This window comes from Cherax quadricarinatus, chromosome 91 (genome assembly GCF_038502225.1).
Source record: "Cherax quadricarinatus isolate ZL_2023a chromosome 91, ASM3850222v1, whole genome shotgun sequence".
In the NCBI taxonomy this organism is placed as follows: domain Eukaryota; kingdom Metazoa; phylum Arthropoda; class Malacostraca; order Decapoda; family Parastacidae; genus Cherax; species Cherax quadricarinatus.
This window is the reverse complement of record NC_091382.1, coordinates 1,264,896-1,284,895: the sequence shown is the minus strand read 5'-3', so window position 1 is coordinate 1,284,895 and position 20,000 is coordinate 1,264,896. Positions and strand designations below refer to the sequence as shown.

General features: G+C 42.1%; 1 protein-coding gene across 14 annotated transcripts in view; it reads right to left on the bottom strand.

Moving 5' to 3' along the window:
• dop (microtubule-associated serine/threonine (MAST) protein kinase dop) overlaps positions 1–20,000 on the bottom strand; it is a 227,401-nt gene that overhangs the window by 13,510 nt on the left and 193,891 nt on the right. For 10 of the 14 annotated variants that reach the window (XM_053800069.2, XM_070104308.1, XM_070104309.1 and 7 more), the window contains 4 exons: positions 19,490–19,704; positions 18,945–19,125; positions 16,766–16,914; positions 6,492–6,557 (listed from right to left, as the gene is read on the bottom strand). In XM_053800069.2, the coding sequence (XP_053656044.2) occupies positions 6,492–6,557; positions 16,766–16,914; positions 18,945–19,125; positions 19,490–19,704 (611 nt within the window). The remainder of the gene's footprint in view (positions 1–6,491; positions 6,558–16,765; positions 16,915–18,944; positions 19,126–19,489; positions 19,705–20,000) is intronic. The other 4 variants (XM_070104307.1, XM_070104313.1, XM_070104302.1 and 1 more) reach the window with 3 other exon arrangements.

Here is a 20,000-nt window from a genome sequence, read left to right as displayed (position 1 = left end):
GAGACATCCTACCACCTATAACAGGAACTTGCACATGCAAGCCTGTAGGCATATGGGTGATGTTCAAAAGTGGGCCATTGCTAAATGGGAGTTGGACACTAAAAGAAAGTTAGCATCAGGTAGGGTAGGCTCCAAAACCTGGTGGTCCCTGGTCAAGGACAGACAAGGTTATCTGCCTGATGAACTTATTCCACCTCTAAATCGACAGGATGGGACCACCCTCTACTAGTAGTCAAGAGAAAGCGGACCTCTTTGCTGAACACTTTGCTACCAAAATGCAAGTTCCTGATCCAGCAAGGGACCCTCCTTGGCTAGCTGCAAGAACTGTGTCAAAACTGTCAGGGGTGACAATAAGGCAGGAGGAGGTGCATTTCCTTCTTAAATCACTTGACCAAGAAAAGGCTGTGGGCCCAGACAAGTTGAGCCCAAGATTGTTGAGAAGATGTGCAGACCAGCTAGCAGCACCTCTAACTCGCATCTTTCAGCACTGCCTAGTACAGTGCAAATGGCCCTCTCCATGGAAAGAGGCAAATGTAGTCCCTGTTCACAAAAAGAAGAGCAGAGCAGAAATCAGCAACTACAGACCAGTGTCACTCCTGTCAATCACTGGTAAGATCCTTGAGACAATAATCTCAAGACAAATGACAGATTTTTTTGACTACCACTCACTACTTTGTGATCGCCAATATGGCTTCAGGAAAGGTTACTCTGCTGCTGATCTGTTGTTAAACCTCTCCACTAAGTGGCACCTAGTCACTGGATGAATCCAAAGTCAGCTGTGTGGTAGCACTGGACATTGCTGGCGCTTTTCGACCGGGTGTGGCACCAGGGCCTCTTAGCAAAACTTCAAGCACTGGGAATTGCAGGCTCTCGCTATGTCTCCTCAGTGATTACCTTCATGGTAGATCTCAAGTGTAGTCCTCAATGGAACGGAATCAGCAAGACATCCTATTGGGGCAAGCGTTCCACAAGGAAGTGTGCTGGGTCCACTGTTATGGAATGTCTACTTCAACGACCTTCTTCATCTCATCCCAGAATCACATGCATATGCAGACGACTGTACACTGACATTCACTTATCCAAGAGAAGAAATGCCAGCTGCTCTAAGGGTTACATCAATCACCAGCTGAGAGCTATATCAGCTTGGGGAAATAGATGGCAAAGTAACATTTGCACCTGAGAAAACGCAAATGATGTTCGCCTCTAGGCACCATGATGGTAATGCTGGTGCAGTAGTGAGATGAATGGGAGGATGTTGGCACCTGGAGAAGAAGTTGATATCCTTGGGGGTGAAATTTGACTCAAACTAACCATGAAGAACCATGTTGTAAATCTTGCAAACAAGGCAGCCAGGAAGCTTACAGCACTTCGCCGATCTCGCATCTGCTTGACAGTAGGGGTTGCAAGATACTGTCACGAGGCACAAGTACGCCTCACACCTTGAGTATGCTCCACTTTCTTGGTTTGCCTGTCCCCCTCTCATCTGCGACTGCTTGACAGAGTAGAGAACAGAGCAAGACGTCTATCTTCTCGCCTGGACCCATCCTGGATGGATCTGTCATTTCAGCAGAGCCTTCAACATAGGAGGGATGTGGGTGGCCTTACTGTTATGTACAAGGCCAATATTGTCAAAATACCACACTTGGATCCACTTGAGGACAGCACAAACAAGCTTTATGCCACAAGACGGCAGAAAGCAGCAACACTGGCTGTACCCTTCTCCAGAACATCACTCCATCTGAGATCATACATACCCAGGATGACTCGAGTATGGAACACATTCTGCTCAGCATAATGATGTCAACGAGATAACGCCAGTTGATCAAATGAAAATGCTGGCCCACAGATGGCTCCAACTTCATCCTGTTCCCTACTTGTATGTCTCATAACAATAAAAATGCTTTCAAATGAACTGATGTAGGTAATAGCTCTTAGCTTGTCAATAAAGTTAGGAAACCTTAACCTGTAAATAGCTTGTCAGCTAAAGCTAGGATCCTTAACCTTGTCAAACCACCAAAAAAAAAAAAAAAAAAAAAAAAAAAAAAAAAAAAAAAAAAAGAGAGAGAGAGAGAGAGAGAGAGAGATAAAGAGAGAAGAGAGAGAGAAAGAGAGAGAGAGAGAGAGAGAAGAAGAGAGAGAGAGAGAGAGAGAGAGAAGAGAGAGAAGAGAGAAAGAGAGATAGAGAGAGATAGAGAGAGAGAGAGAGAGATAGAGAGAGAGAGAGAGAGAGAGAGAGAGAGAGAGAGAGAGAGAGAGAGAGAGAGAGAGAGAGAGAGAGAGAGCAAGAAGGGAGCATGGTGTATAGAAACAAGGAAGAGTAGGAGAGAGGCAGACTGTACAGTACATGTACAACACACGTACATGCAGGCAGTGGGAGACTGAGTTTAGGAGATCAGTGTGTAAATATTAAGTCAACAATTCTTCACCAACCTCTTCCTGCCTTCTGCCTGCTGCCTTCCTGCCAAGCCCTGTCCTGTCCTGCCCTGCCCTGCCTCCTCTGCCAATGCTTCAAGACATTTCAAGCCAAAATCTGTGTTTGTTTACCACCCAGAAAACTCCATAGTATTTAAGCAACAAAACTACTGAAGGTGAGGTTGGTTGTTCTGATGTCTTGGAAGTAATTACCACAAAATCAGGTACTTTAGGGTTTGAGTTATCATACATCTTCCAGAATGGATTAATATCATAACTCAAGGGACCACTATGATAGTAAGTCATTACCTAAGAATGACACAAAATCTTGGAAGTTTTGGTTTTGTGTATAAACAATTACATAAAGTTTTCAATGAAAGATATATTTTAGCATTAAAAGTTTTATAATGAAATAAATCATGCATTTTTTACTATTCCTTCAATTATCAATATATTTTATAAATCATAACAAAACACCAACTTCTGAAGGTAAAATATTGATGAATTTATCATATTATTAGTTTCCACTACCAAATAACTTGTAAATATTTCAACTAAATTACCCATACATATACATATAAATATAATACAGACATACATATGCATATACATACATACAGTACTGCAAAGCCAGTAAGCAAATCTTATTAGTAGGGTGAGAACAATTGACAGTTATTGAAGACTGAGAAATACATTCTTATATCAGTTGCTGCAGTGAATATTTGTATTTTATCTTTTTCAACCACTGGAAGACTAACATCCTCTTAGGAAAATGCTGAAACTGAGTAACCAAGTATATACTCTAGTATAGGGCTAAATTTTAGGTCCAAATTTGTATTTAAAAAGTAAGTGATTGACTTATTTATGAGTCGTATCTGTGCACCTCGGGCAAGACAGTGACAGTATGAATGATGGTGAAAGTGTTTCTTTTTTTTTGGGGTCACACAACCTCAGGAGACAGCCAGTGTCTTAAAAAAAAAAAGGTAGAATCTATAAATTAACCTCTGGTCTTATTGAATTTTTTGACACACAAAATTTTTATTTTGCTCCAAAATTAGCCTAGGAACTTTACCAAAGCCTTATTAAAAAGTTACATCACATAGAATAACTTAATTTTTCAATACCATATATTTCACCATTTTCCTTGTAAAAAGGAGGACAAATCTTGAGGAGATCTATTCTTAAAAAGTTGAAGATCTATTAACTTGGTTTTCACTCTCTTGACAGCTAGATAATGAATAGGGATACCAATATGGTATTAAAATACCATGAGTGTTTTATATTCTGAACTGACTACTAAATATGCTCTCGGTGTACTACAATAAGCCTTAAAGTTGGCCAACTAACCCTTGTAGAGACTAATGTTGATCACACTGCAGCATAATACACAAGCTAAAGGAAGACTCTTTACAAATCTTACTCAATATTAGTAGTTATTTTCTGCTTGACTGCTTGCTCAAGTATTGGTATCAAAGTAAAGGAAGTCCCAACTTACAAATCTTTCAAGTTACAATTATCCACTTATATCAACTATTAAATTCTTACATTATTATATTTAAGGAAAGCACTAAACACATAGGGGTCATACAGCATCTGGAGAAAGGAAATCAGGTTACAGTAAAGGGAAGGGTAGGATGAGTACAATTTCTTGGATCAAGAGCCCTATACCAACATCAAGGAACCTTCCTTGAACCTTAACAGCTACCAAAATGGCTTTACATACATATTTTTTACATAAACTTACTTTTAAGATTATTTTTTTTTTTTTTATTATCACACCGGCCGATTCCCACCAAGGCAGGGTGGCCCGAAAAAGAAAAACTTTCACCATCATTCACTCCATCACTGTCTTGCCAGAAGGGTGCTTTACACTACAGTTTTTAAACTGCAACATTAACACCCCTCCTTCAGAGTGCAGGCACTGTACTTCCCATCTCCAGGACTCAAGTCCGGCCTGCCGGTTTCCCTGAATCCCTTCATAAATGTTACTTTGCTCACACTCCAACAGCACGTCAAGTATTAAAAACCATTTGTCTCCATTCACTCCTATCAAACACGCTCACGCATGCCTGCTGGAAGTCCAAGCCCCTCACACACAAAACCTCCTTTACCCCCTCCCTCCAACCCTTCCTAGGCCGACCCCCTACCCCGCCTTCCTTCCACTACAGACTGATACACTCTTGAAGTCATTCTGTTTCGCTCCATTCTCTCTACATGTCCGAACCACCTCAACAACCCTTCCTCAGCCCTCTGGACAACAGTTTTGGTAATCCCGCACCTCCTCCTAACTTCCAAACTACGAATTCTCTGCATTATATTCACACCACACATTGCCCTCAGACATGACATCTCCACTGCCTCCAGCCTTCTCCTCGCTGCAACATTCATCACCCACGCTTCACACCCATATAAGAGCGTTGGTAAAACTATACTCTCATACATTCCCCTCTTTGCCTCCAAGGACAAAGTTCTTTGTCTCCACAGACTCCTAAGTGCACCACTCACTCTTTTTCCCTCATCAATTCTATGATTCACCTCATCTTTCATAGACCCATCCGCTGACACGTCCACTCCCAAATATCTGAATACGTTCACCTCCTCCATACTCTCTCCCTCCAATCTGATATTCAATCTTTCATCACCTAATCTTTTTGTTATCCTCATAACCTTACTCTTTCCTGTATTCACCTTTAATTTTCTTCTTTTGCACACCCTACCAAATTCATCCACCAATCTCTGCAACTTCTCTTCAGAATCTCCCAAGAGCACAGTGTCATCAGCAAAGAGCAGCTGTGACAACTCCCACTTTGTGTGTGATTCTTTATCTTTTAACTCCACGCCTCTTGCCAAGACCCTCGCATTTACTTCTCTTACAACCCCATCTATAAATATATTAAACAACCACGGTGACATCACACATCCTTGTCTAAGGCCTACTTTTACTGGGAAAAAAATTCCCTCTTTCCTACATACTCTAACTTGAACCTCACTATCCTCGTAAAAACTCTTCACTGCTTTCAGTAACCTACCTCCTACACCATACACTTGCAACATCTGCCACATTGCCCCCCTATCCACCCTGTCATATGCCTTTTCCAAATCCATAAATGCCACAAAGACCTCTTTAGCCTTATCTAAATACTGTTCACTTATATGTTTCACTGTAAACACCTGGTCCACACACCCCCTACCTTTCCTAAAGCCTCCTTGTTCATCTGCTATCCTATTCTCCGTCTTACTCTTAATTCTTTCAATTATAACTCTACCATACACTTTACCAGGTACACTCAACAGACTTATCCCCCTATAATTTTTGCACTCTCTTTTATCCCCTTTGCCTTTATACAAAGGAACTATGCATGCTCTCTGCCAATCCCTAGGTACCTTACCCTCTTCCATACATTTATTAAATAATTGCACCAACCACTCCAAAACTACATCCCCACCTGCTTTTAACATTTCTATCTTTATCCCATCAATCCCGGCTGCCTTACCCCCTTTCATTTTACCTACTGCCTCACGAACTTCCCCCACACTCACAACTGGCTCTTCCTCACTCCTACAAGATGTTATTCCTCCTTGCCCTATACACGAAATCACAGCTTCCCTATCTTCATCAACATTTAACAATTCCTCAAAATATTCCTTCCATCTTCCCAATACCTCTAACTCTCCATTTAATAACTCTCCTCTCCTATTTTTAACAGACAAATCCATTTGTTCTCTAGGCTTTCTTAACTTGTTAATCTCACTCCAAAACTTTTTCTTATTTTCAACAAAATTTGTTGATAACATCTCACCCACTCTCTCATTTGCTCTCTTTTTACATTGCTTCACCACTCTCTTAATGCAACTTGTGAGTTGGGACCCTCCGTATGATATACATAATTATAATTTACAAACTTGTAACAACATACCAAACATGTCATAATAAACCAGATTTAGAAAAGCAGCAGGCAATGGTGAGGCAAGGTTTGTCAAGAGTCTTCACGTGATGAGACAGAGGTCAAGAATACAGTGTGAGACACAGGCAACAAAACTAGGTTGGGGCTATTGCTGCATAAAGCTTTTTATCGTACCAAAGTAGGCGAGAACTGAGGCACAAAATCAGGAGAGAAAACAGGAGCCGACTGAGGGGTAGTCAGCTGCAAAAGAAATAGACGAAATGATAAAAACATTGTTGCAATAACAAAAGGCTGACTCAGAAACAGTCAGTACTAAGCCACACTTGTGTAGCACTGCATCATCACCCAGGCTTCAGTAGCACCTGACTCAGAAACAGTCAGTACTAAGCCACACTTGTATAGCACTGCAGCACCACTCAGGCTTCAGTAGCACTGCTGATAAACTTGGATGCTGCACCAATAAAATATAAATATAAACTTCTCGACAAGTACGTACATCAGTAAACACAAGTCTGGGAGAAAATTATACACGGTAATAAAGCTTTGGCCACTCCAGGGTTTAATCAACGCACAAACCTTTGAAGGAACTTCAGGTTGAAGCTTTGATCCAAGGAAGTGGAGGTATCCTCCCCTTCTTTTGATCAAATCTGGTTACCTTCTGTTCCAAAACTCGATATGATTAGTCGAGTTGAGCACTTGCCTGTGAACATAATGATCAACTCCCAGAGTTGAGTATAATGCCATCATATTACTCACAATCACCTCAGGCTTCTCTATATACACTAACAGTAATGTAATCATTATATCAAACTTACCTAATTCCAATATACCATAACTTTCATACAATGAATTCATGTTGAATGTCAAATAATGCATTTCCAGAACAATTTTCTTAATCTACTGTACAATCAAGATAATATATATTAGTATTTACAGTGTGTGTGTGCGTGTGTGTGCGTGTGTGCGTGTGCGTGTGCGTGTGCGTGTGCGTGTGCGTGTGTGTGTGTGTGTGTGTGTGTGTGCGTGTGCATGTGTGTGTGCATGTGTGTGCTCCTGGCCCCGCCTCTTCACTGATCGCTATTAGGTCACTCTCCCTGAGCCGTGAGCTTTATCATACCTCTGCTTAAAGCTACGTATGGATCTTGCCTCCACTACATCGCTTCCCAAACTATTCCACTTCCTGACTACTCTGTGGCTGAAGAAATGCTTCCTAACATCCCTGTGATTCATCTGTGTCTTCAGCTTCCAACTGTGTCCCCTTGTTGCTGTGTCCAGTCTCTGGAACATCCTGTCTTTGTCCACCTTGTCAATTCCTCTCAGTATTTTGTAAGTCATTATCATGTCCCCCTATCTCTCCTGTCCTCCAGTGTCGTCAGGTTGATTTCCCTTAGCCTCTCCTCGTAGGACATACCTCTTAGCACTGGGACTAGTATTGTGGCAAACCTTTGCACTTTCTCTAGTTTCTTTACATGCTTGGCTAGGTGTGGGTTCCAAACTGGTGCCGCATACTCCAATATGGGCCTAACATACACGGTGTACAGGGTCCTGAACGACTCATTAAGATGTCGGAATGCTGTTCTGAGGTTTGCCAGGCGCCCATATGCTGCAGCAGTTAATTGGTTGATGAGCGCTTCAGGAGATGTGCCTGGTGTTATACTCACCCCAAGATCTTTTTCCTTGAGTGAGGTTTGTAGTCTCCGGCTCCCTAGACTGTACTCCATCTGCGGTCTTCTTTGCCCTTCCCCAATCTTCATGGCTTTGCACTTGGTGGGATTGAACTCCAGGAGCCAATTGCTGGACCAAGTCTGCAGCCTGTCCAGATCCCTTTGTAGTTCTGCCTGGTCTTCGATTGAATGAATTCTTCTCATCAACTTTACGTCAAATGCAAACAGGGACACCTCGGAGTTTATTCCTTCCGTCATGTCGTTCACAAATACCAGAAACAGCACTGGTCCTAGGACTGACCCCTGTGGGACCCCGCTGGTCACAGGTGCCCACTCTGACACCTCGCCACGTACCATTACTCGCTGCTGTCTTCCTGACAAATATTCCCTGATCCATTGCAGTGCCTTCCCTGATATCCCTGCTTGGTCCTCCAGTTTTTGCACTAATCTCTTGTGTGGAACTGTGTCAAACGCCTTCTTGCAGTCCAAGAAAATGCAATCCACCCACCCCTCTCTCTCGTCTTACTGCTGTCACCATGTCGTAGAACTCCAGTAGGTTTGTGACACAGGATTTCCCATCCCTGAAACCATGTTGGCTGCTGTTGATGAGATCATTGTGTGTGTGTGTGTGTGTGTGTGTGTGTGTGTGTGTACGTACTCGCCTCACCTAATTGTGGTTGCAGGGGTCGAGACTCAGCTCCTGGCACCGCCTCTTCACTGACTGCTACTGGGTCCTCCCTCTCCCTGTGTGTGTGTGTGTGTGTGTGTACTCACCTAATTGTGGTTGCAGGGGTCGAGACAACTCCTGGCCCTGCCTCTTCACTGATCGCTACTAGGTCCCCTCTCTCTCTGCTTCCAGAACTTTGTCATACCTCATCTTAAAGCTATGATAATGTTTTATCACTGATTACATCACTGCTTAGTTAATCTTAAGTTAATTTTAAGCCTGCCCGTAATGCTATGCATACAAGTGGCTTTGGCATGCTGCTCTTACCTGTATTTTTTTGTACCTCTGTATGTATGTTCAAATTATTAAATAAATAAATAAATAAATATGAATGGTTCCTGCCTCCACTACATTACTTGCTAGGCTATTTCACTTCCTGACGGTTCTATGACTGAAGAAATACTTCCTAACATCCCTATGACTCGTCTGAGTCTTCAGCTTCCAATTGTGACCCCTTGTTTCTGTGTCCCCTCTCTGGAACAACCTGTCTCTGTCTACCTTATCTATTCCATGCAGTATTTTGTATGTTGTTATCATGTCTCCCCTGACCCTCCTATCCTCCAATGTCTTCAGTCTGATTTCCCTCAACCTTTCTTCGTAGGACATACCCCTGAGTTCCGGAACTAGCCTTGTTGCAAACCTTTGCACTTTCTCTAATTTCTTGATGTGCTTGACCAGGTGTGGGTTCCAAACAGGTGCTGCATACTCCAGTATGGGCCTGATGTACACAGTGTACAGTATCTTGAACAATTCCTTACTAAGGTATCGGAACGCTATTCTCAGGTTTGCCAGGCGCCCGTATGCTGCAGCAGCTATCTGGTTGATGTGTGCCTCCGGAGACATGCTCGGTGTTATGGTCACCCCAAAATCTTTCTCCTTGAGCGAGGTTTGCAGTCCTTGGCCACCTAGTCTATACTCTGTCTGCGGTCTTCTTTGCCCTTCTCTGATCTTCATGACATTGCATTTGTCAGGGTTGAATTCGAGAAGCCAGTTGCTGGACCACATGTCCAGTCTGTTCAGGTCTCTCTGAAGCTCTGCCTGATCCTCATCTGATTTAACCCTTTCAGGGTCGACAGGCCCTCTCAGAGACTTGTTCTCAGGGTCACCCAAATCTCAAAAAAAGAAAAAAAAAAATCTTATGAAAAGATAGAGAATCTTTTCCCGATCATAATGACACCAAAAGTATGAAATTTGATGGAAAACTTGTGGAATAATGCTCTCACGAAGTTACCGATCTCAATGATGTTTACGCATCGGCGATTTTGCACACTTTGAGCCCTATTTTCAGCCAATTCCAGTGTACTTGTCGACAAAAATCATAACTATTTCGCTAAAACTCCATTTTTTTCCTATCAAACGAGTACAAGAAACCACCCATTTACCGATTTCAACTATCCAGTACAGTGGTCAGAATTTAGCAATTTTGCCAATTTCACACAAATTTCAAAAGATGCCAATTTCCGAATAGGGTCCAGAATAAACAAGAAAAACATTCCTGGCACTAAAATAACATTTCCTCTGTTCATTAGTCACGTCCCCATGCCCCTCTTACATTCTTTTGCTTTCCACTTTGAATTTTTATTCTCAAAAAAATAGAAGATTTACTGTTATGCAGACTACTGCATTAGTGTAGAAATGGTATAAATATTATCAGCGAACTTGTGAAAGAATATTAGACTCACCAGTTGACGTGTACTGGATGCATACCATGATTTGTTTACTTTCGAACTTTGGTAAAAATCGAACATTTCTGCTACTTTGAGCACAATTTCAAGGTACTTTTCATTGTAAAATCAGTCAAAATCATCTCAATTTCTGTAATATGTCTTCCATTCTATGAAATGAGATCAGGAAAACTAGAATACAACAATAAATACCATACGAAAATACAGTGCAAAGTCTCTGTTTTAATCCAAAAACACGGTCAAAGTTTTTTTTTCTCATTACGCACTGTGTGCTGCAGGATTTTTTTTATACTGTGCACACTGACCACATAGACCCATTCTTTCATATGTAGGCCTACCAGCTTTCTCTCACTAGATCTGAGGGCGCTAGAATTTAGGCGTACTAGTACGTCAAAAACGCTGGTGCGTAAGCCGTACTAGTAAGGCCGAAACCCTGAAAGGATTAATTCTCAATAACTTTACATCATCTGCGAATAGGGACACCTCTGAGTCTATCCCTTCCATCATGTCATTCACATATACCAGAAATAGCACTGGTCCTAGAACCGACCCCTGTGGGACCCCGCTCGTCACAGGTGCCCACTTTGATACCTCATCACGTACCATGACTTGTCGTTGCCTCCCTGTCAGGTATTCTCTGATCCATTGCAATGCCCTTCCTGTTATACGCGCCTGATCCTCTAGTTTCTGCACTAGTCGCTTGTGAGGAACTGTGTCGAAGGCCGTCTTGCAGTCCAAGAAAATGCAATCAACCCACCCCTCTCTCTCGTGTCTTACTTCTGTAACTTTGTCATAGAACTCCAATAAGTTTGTGACACAGGATTTGCCTTCCACGAATCCGTGCTGGTTGTCGTTCATAATCTTGTTCCGTTCCAGGTGCTCCACCAGTCTCCTCCTGATAATCTTCTCCATGACTTTGCATATTATACACGTCAGTGACACTGGTCTGTAATTTAGTATCACTTTTCTGTCTCCTTTTTCAAAAATGGGAACTACGTTTGCAGTCTTCCATACCTCAGGTAGTTGCCCAGTTTCAAGGGATGTGTTGAAGATTGTGGTTAATGGCACACACAGTATATCTACTCCCTCCCTGAGGACCCACGGGGAAATGTTGTCTGGTCCCATTGCCTTTGAGGTAGGTCGGTGGGTGGGTGGGTAGGCAAGTAGGCGGGTTGGTAGGTAGGCAGGTAGGCAGGCAGGTAGGTAGGTAGGTAGGTAGGTAGGTAGGTAGGTAGGTGGGTAGGTGGGTAGGTAGGTGGGTAGGTTGGTTGGTGGGTGGGTAGGTGGGTAGGTAGGTGAGTAGGTTGTGTAAGTGGTTGGGTAGGTAGGTGAGTAGGTTGTGTAAGTGGTTGGGTAGGTAGGTGAGTAGGTTGTGTAAGTGGTTGGGTAGGTAGGTGAGTAGGTTGTGTAAGTGGTTGGGTAGGTGGGTAGGTTGGTGGGTAGGTAGGTGGGTAGATTAAGTGGGTGGGTAGGTAGGTGGGTAGGTGGGTGGGTAGGTGGGTAGGTGGGTGGGTAGGTGGGTAGGTGGGTGGGTAGGTGGGTAGGTAGGTAGGTGGGTAGGTGGGTAGGTAGGTGGGTAGGTAGATGGGTGTAGGTGTGTGTGTGTGTGTGTGTGTGTGTGTGTGTGTGTGTGTGTGTGTGTGTGTGTGTGTGTGTGTGTGTGTGTGTGTGTGTGTGTGTGTGTGTGAATGTGTGTGAATGTGTGTGAATGTGTGTGTGTGAATGTGTGTGTGTGAATGTGTGTGTGTGTGAATGTGTGTGTGAATGTGTGTGTGAATGTGTGTGAATGTGTGTGTGTGTGTGAATGTGTGTGTGTATGTGTGTGTGTGTGAATATGTGTGTGTGTGTGTGTGTGTGTGTGAATGTGTACTCGCCTATTTGTGGTTGCAGGGATTGAGTCATAGCTCCTGGCCCCACCTCTTCACTGACTGCTACTAGGTCCTCTCTCTCCCTGCTCCATGAGCTTTATCATACCTCGCCTTAAAACTATGTATGGTTCCCGCCTCCACTACTTCACTTTCTAGGCTATTCCACGGCTTGACTACTCTATGACTGAAGAAATACTTCCTAACATCCCTTTGATTCATCTGAGTCTTCAACTTCCAATTGTGACCTCTTGTGTCTGTGTCCCATCTCTGGAACATCCTGTCTTTGTCCACCTCATTATTCCGTGCAGTATTTTATATGTCATTATCATGTCTCCCCTGACCCTCCTGGCCTCCAGTGTCGTCAGGCCGATTTCCCTCAACCTTTCTTCGTAGGACAATCCCCGTAGCTCTGGGACTAGTCTTGTTGCAAACCTTTGCACTTTCTCTAATTTCTTGACGTGCTTGACTAGGTGTGGATTCCAAACTGGTGCTGCATACTCCAGTATGAGCCTGATGTAAATGTTGTACAGTCTTGAACAATTCCTTACTGAGGTATCAGAACACTATCCTTAGGTTTGCCAGACGCCAATATGCTGCAACAGTTATCTGACTGATGTGTGTGAGTGTGTGTGTGTGTGTGTGTGTGTGTGTGTGTGTGTGTGTGTGTGTGTGTGTGTGTGTGTGTGTGTGTGTGAATGTGTGTGTGTGTGAATGTGTGTGTGTGAATGTGTGTGTGTGTGTGTGTGAATGTGTGTGTGTGTGAATGTGTGTGTGTGTGTGTGTGTGAATGTGTGTGTGTGTGAATGTGTGTGTGTGTGAATGTGTGTGTGAATGTGTGTGTGAATGTGTGTGTGAATGTGTGTGTGTGTGAATGTGTGTGAATGTGTGTGTGTGTGAATGTGTGTGTGTGAATGTGTGTGTGTGTGTGTGTGAATGTGTGTGTGTGTGTGAATGTGTGTGTGTGAATGTGTGTGAATGTGTGTGTGTGTGAATGTGTGTGTGTGTGTGAATGTGTGTGTGTGTGAATGTGTGTGTGTGAATGTGTGTGAATGTATGTGTGTGTGTGAATGAATGTGTGTGTGTGAATGTATGTGTGTGTGAATGTGTGTGTGTGAATGTGTGTGTGAATGTGTGTGTGTGTGTGTGTGTGTGTGTGTGTGAATGTATGTGTGTGTGAATGTGTGTGTGTGTGAATGTATGTATGCATATATATATATATATATATATATATATATATATATATATATATATATATATATATATATATATATATATATATATATATATATATATATATATATATATATATATATATATATATATATATATATATATATATATATATATATATATATATATATATATATATATATATATATATATATATATATATGCAATAATTGCAACCAAGCAATAACAGATATAAATCAATCACAGAGGGATACAATAAATAAATAATTATACAGTATTATTATTTTATTTTTTGAAATACACCAACCATCTCCCACCAAGGCAGGGTGATCTGAAAAAGAAACACTTTCATCATCATTTATTCCATCACTGTCTTGCCAGAGGCAAGAAAATTAAAAGTGAACATAGAAAATGAGTTAGGGAATGAAAGACTGAATATCGGAGTGAAAAAGAGGAGTATGGAGAAAGTGAATGTGTTCAGATATTTGGGAGTTGACTTGTCAATGGATGGGTCTATGAAAGATGAGAGGTAAAAGGTGGATGGTGTAACGAGAATCTGTGAAACAGAAAACATTGTCCAAAAAGGCAAAAATAGTGTATCAGAGTACAGTGGTACCAACACTATTATACGGGTGTGAAGCATGGGATTTGAATGTTGCAGCAAGGAGGAGGCTGGAGATACTGTGTGTGAGGGCAATGTGTGGTATGAACATTATGTGGTGAATTCGTAGTTTGGAGATTAGGAGGTTTGGGATTACTAAGATTACTGAGGAGGATGACTTGGAGGGTGCATTAATCTGTAGTAGAGGGAAGGAGGGGTAGAAAAGGTTGGAGGGAGAGGGTAAAAGAGGTTTTGTGAGCAATGAGTTTGGAAATCCAACATGTGTGAGCAAGGGTGTTAGATAAGAATGAGTGGAGGCAAGCGTTGTTTATGATTTGATGTGTGTTGAAGTGTGAGCAAGGTAATACTTATAAAGAGATTCAAGGAAACTAATTTGCTGGACTTGAATCCTGGAGATGGGAGGTACAGTGCCTGCACTCTGGAAGACGGGTAGGGATGCTGCAGTTTAGGCAGTATCTGAGCTGTAGTGTTGGCACACCTCTGGCAAGACAGTGATGGAGTGAGTGATGGTGGAAATGTTTCTTCTTTTTCAGATCACCCTACCTCAGTGGGAGACAGCCAGTACATTAAAAAAAATTCAACACTTGTTTTTTATCCCAAAATATTATTTACATCTAAACAAAATCAGTAATATTAACATATTTAGAATTTTTATGAAATAAAGTTAAAAACAAAAATTTAGAAAACGATGTTAATAGCATAACTATAAGTGAATTAAAACTGATGGATATTATTATTTGCCATTTACAGTAGTCTGTCAGTTAACATATTTTTGCCTTACCATTGCTGAAAAATTACAGTATATTTTTGGTGAACACACATGTAAATCAGCTGACATGGCAGAGTACACATAGGAAAAAATGAGCCACAGGCCAGGATGTTTTCCTTCTATCTCTCAGTGAGGGTACTAGCCAGCCCATTGTGCTATGTGGGAGGCCTTACTGCACACAACCTGCCTTGCCCCCATGCTCTGTTTGTGTACATCCAATACCATAACCTCAGCCACGTTGGTTTGCGTGCAGCCAGCAGCAACAGCCTGGTTGATCAGGCTCTGATCCACCAGGAGGCCTGGTCACAGACCGGGCCGCGGGGGCGTTGACCCCCGGAACTCTCTCCAGGTAAACACACCTCTGCCATACCACTTGTCTCCACCCATTTCTTGCTACACTACCAGCAATCTCCACCTATTCTCTGCCACACTACCAGCAACCTCCACCCATTCCCTGCCACACCACCAGTAATCTCCACCTATTCTCTGCCACACTACCAGCAACCTCCACCCATTCTCTGCCACACTACCAGCAACCTCCACCCATTCTCTGCCACACTACCAGCAACCTCTACCCATACAACCTCCCCAACAGCCACATGCCTACACCTACACAATTCCTCCATGGCCACATCCCCCACTACCTCAAGACCCCACCTTACCCAAATGCACACCCCCTCACCCACACCTTACTTAACCTTTTACTCTAACATGTTGTCCACACACCTAATCATTTAAATCACCCACCACCCTCATTACCACCCACACCACCAACTGCACACCTACCCAACTACTCGCTTAACATCCACATCACCACCTATACTGGGCCAGACACAACCACATTTTCCACCCACACCATTCCCCAACAGCTTCAAACCCTCAGTCTCCACTCACACCACTCCCCCATAGCTTCAAGCCCACACAACCTTATGTGCACACCTTACCTATGCTTTCAAAGCTCATATGCCGTAAGTTGTCCACATACAGTAAGGCCCCAGTTTACGGTGCCTCGCTTTATGGCAATTTGCTAATACAGACATTTCAAATTATGATGAAAAATTAGTTCATATGGCTCCCTGATTCGCCCTTACGGCGTCTGTGCGCTGCTCTGTTTGTTTACATCCTCCATGAGCTCCATGCCTCTCAATTATGTCTGGAAACATTCAAAAATTTCAAGCGTTTTAAAGTTATTGTGTATTCACATCACCTCGTTGCTACTAGCCTCCACCCCTTCCCACATCCCTCTACATCCCAGCACCCTCTATCTTTCAACATTATGCCTTCAGCTCCTGCCCTCCATCACTTGGTGTCGACTTCCCATGCCAGCCATCCCAATACTCCGACACCCACACCAAACTCCCCCTCACCCCAACTGCTCTAACCCCTCCTATGTATACCCCAATCTTCACACCCCACTCACTCTATCCCCTCCTTGATAACTCCCATACATTGCAATGAGTGGGACTACTAAACAATAAGGATCATCCATCTGCTAGCAGAGATGTGGATGCAGGGTCTTTGGATGATGCACATCACTACATCCACCTACAATTACGTTTTCTTCTTACAATTTTAAGATCTAAAAAAAATGGATGGCTTTTTTGTGGGGGGTCTAAGGAACATATCCCTATTTTCCCTATACATGTATGTTCATTTATTTTTACAAAATTTTTGATTACATACCATATTCAGGAGCATAACTACTGTGTTAACTGACAGTCAACTGTATACACAATATTTTTCATCAAAAAGGAGCCTTATAGGGTAGTTGGTAAGTGAATAATTACTCCTACACTTCTTAATACCAGTACTGTAGTATAGTTACCAAAACATTAAAACTCGATAAATAAAATGATTAGTTATATCTACCAACATTCCTTGATCTTACCAATGGGCTTTCAGCTCTGTGGTTTATTCCTCACCTGTTGAATTTCAGCAGAAACACGTTTATTGGAGACTTTCCGGAAGAGAGACGTTTTACGTCCCTTGTTAGAGTCCTTCTTTGTCCTCCTGTGCTTGGCAGGCAAACGTTTCGCCAGTTTTGAAGCTCCAGGGTTCCTTTTACGGCCACCTGCAAAAACCATTAGAAATTAGTAAGTGCAAGTGACTGGTTACATATTATATTGGTACTATACAATGATGCAAGAGAACCAGTGGCAAAAAATATGTAGTCAGAGTGTACATGATAATACTGTATGTTAATAGCTCTGGGAATTGTCCCTGTGGCCTGCTCTCAAATCAACTCTTATAAATTGGCGAGGAATTATTATATTTTTTTTTTATTAACACACTGGCCGATTCCCACCAAGGCAGGGTGGCCCGAAAAAGAAAAACTTTCACCATCATTCACTCCATCACTGTCTTGCCAGAATGGTGCTTTACACTACAGTTTTTAAACTGCAACATTGACACCCATCCTTCAGAGTGCAGGCACTGTACTTCCCATCTCCAGGACTCAAGTCTGGCCTGCCGGTTTCCCTGAATCCCTTCATAAATGTTACTTTGCTCACACTCCAACAGCACGTCAAGTATTAAAAACCATTTGTCTCCATTTATTCCTATCAAACGCGCTCACGCATGCCTGCTGGAAGTCCAAGCCCCTCGCACACAAAACCTCCTTTACCCCCTCCCTCCAACCTTTCCTAGGCCGACCCCTACCCCGCCTTCCTTCCACTACAGACTGATACACTCTTGAAGTCATTCTGTTTCGCTCCATTCTCTCTACATGTCCGAACCACCTCAACAACCCTTCCTCAGCCCTCTGGACAACAGTTTTGGTAATCCCGCACCTCCTCCTAACTTCCAAACTACGAATTCTCTGCATTATATTCACACCACACATTGCCCTCAGACATGACATCTCCACTGCCTCCAGCCTTCTCCTCGCTGCAACATTCATCACCCATGCTTCGCACCCATATAAGAGTGTTGGTAAAACTATACTCTCATACATTCCCCTCTTTGCCTCCAAGGACAAAGTTCTTTGTCTCCACAGACTCCTAAGTGCCCCTCTCACCCTTTTCCCCTCATCAATTCTATGATTCACCTCATCTTTCATAGACCCATCCGCTGACACGTCCACTCCCAAATATCTGAATACATTCACCTCCTCCATACTCTCTCCCTCCAATCTGATAACCAATCTTTCATCACCTAATCTTTTTGTTATCCTCATAACCTTACTCTTTCCTGTATTCACTTTTAATTTTCTTCTTTTGCATACCCTACCAAATTCATCCACCAACCTCTGCAACTTCTCTTCAGAATCTCCCAAGAGCACAGTGTCATCAGCAAAGAGCAACTGTGACAACTCCCACTTTATGTGTGATTCTTTATCTTTTAACTCCACGCCTCTTGCCAAGACCCTCGCATTTACTTCTCTTACAACCCCATCTATAAATATATTAAACAACCACGGTGACATCACACATCCTTGTCTAAGGCCTACTTTTACTGGGAAATAATCTCCCTCTTTCCTACATACTCTAACTTGAGCCTGACTATCCTCATAAAAACTCTTGGAGAGGAAATACTGTATTATGGAATAAAAAAAATTAAGAAACAGAGAGGAAAATACAGATTAGTGGAAATTAAATGTAGGTACAATTATGCAAAACTTACATGTTATCATTTATGTTTTTGATGCAGAAGGAAAAGACAAGTAACATTTAACAAGCTTCCGCTTCCACTGTACATTCACATGACAAGGTAAGTAAATGCTTAATTGTTAAACTTAAATTTATATATTATAAATTCAATAAAATCCTTAATATATCTAACCAATGCACTGCATTTTAGTGGCTTTCTTTTGTGCCTAACAATATTTTATGACAGGTAAACTACATTAATTGCATACTGCAGAAAAGAAATAAATTATCTGTATTTGTACTTAGAACTGATAAGGATCATATGCATTAGCGAGTTGTCTGAAGACCTAGATAGTGTTTTAAATCAATGAAATAATAATAATAATGGGACCTGCTGCTCTTTCTAAAGATTCTTGTGCTGTTTGGTAAACAATAAATACCTAATCTTTAAGAGATTTTTTAAATCCTAGATTGTCCAAAGCAACACTGAATTAAGACCAGGTAATGGTTTTACCTGCTCTTATAGAAGTTTGATCCAGTGGCATTGATCTTAGGGATACATGATCAGTGGAACCCATAAGCAGTGTGACAACTTGGGTGTGGAACATGCCCTGGATGGGTTCCCCATTAATGTGCGTAATCAAGTCTCCAGGGCGCAGACCTGCTTCAAACGCTGGACTACGCTGGTCAACATCCTGTATGATAAATACATAAATAAGCTACACAATATTCACCAGGTCTTATCATCATTTATCAGTCAAGCACAAAGTGTTCTGATCGATTTGGGCCCCGATGTTCGGAACTTATGAGCCACACAACCTAACTAAAAATCTAATGGGAAAGTATTAGAAAATAATCTCAAACAAAATATTACAGTATAAATCAAGGACAACCATATCAGTGTCAGAATACTAAAATAATTTTTCAATTCAAAATTATTAGACTCTAAACTTTTGATTCTCAAATGTAACAGCACAAAAAGCGATACCTTTTTTAACACATCTGTATATCATCAGCATAAAGTTATATAATTAACATGTCACTTATGTGGGACCTCACCATAACTAAGTGATGCACAGTATAATAGTCTGAGTCCCCAAAGTAAACCCTAATGGCTCGGATAGTGAAGCCAAAGCCTTGCGGACCTCGGCGGATAATTGTAGGAGGTTTGAGGGAGTTGACAAGAGGGGAAATTTCCCTGGAAGGAGAAGCATCACGAGACGAGGCAGTACTAGACCCTCCTGGAGACTGTATGGGCTGAGGCATGCTATCTTCTGAAAACAAAACTTTTATGTAGTGATTTATGCACATTTGCAGAAACTAATAAATATTAAACTATCATGCAGAAAGCTCTTTATAGGGGGGTCACCTAACTTACAAAAAAGTTGTGATCCTCTTGTCTCAACATAAGAGTTACTATTACAGTCAGGAGTCATTTGACACTTTTTTTTTTAACAAGTCAGCCGTCTCCCACCGAGGCAAGGTGACACTTATCAACAACATTTATCAGTCAGTCACTGGCCTGGCTCAAACTTCCTTGGTGATAGCCCAATCATTCAATGTGGTACAT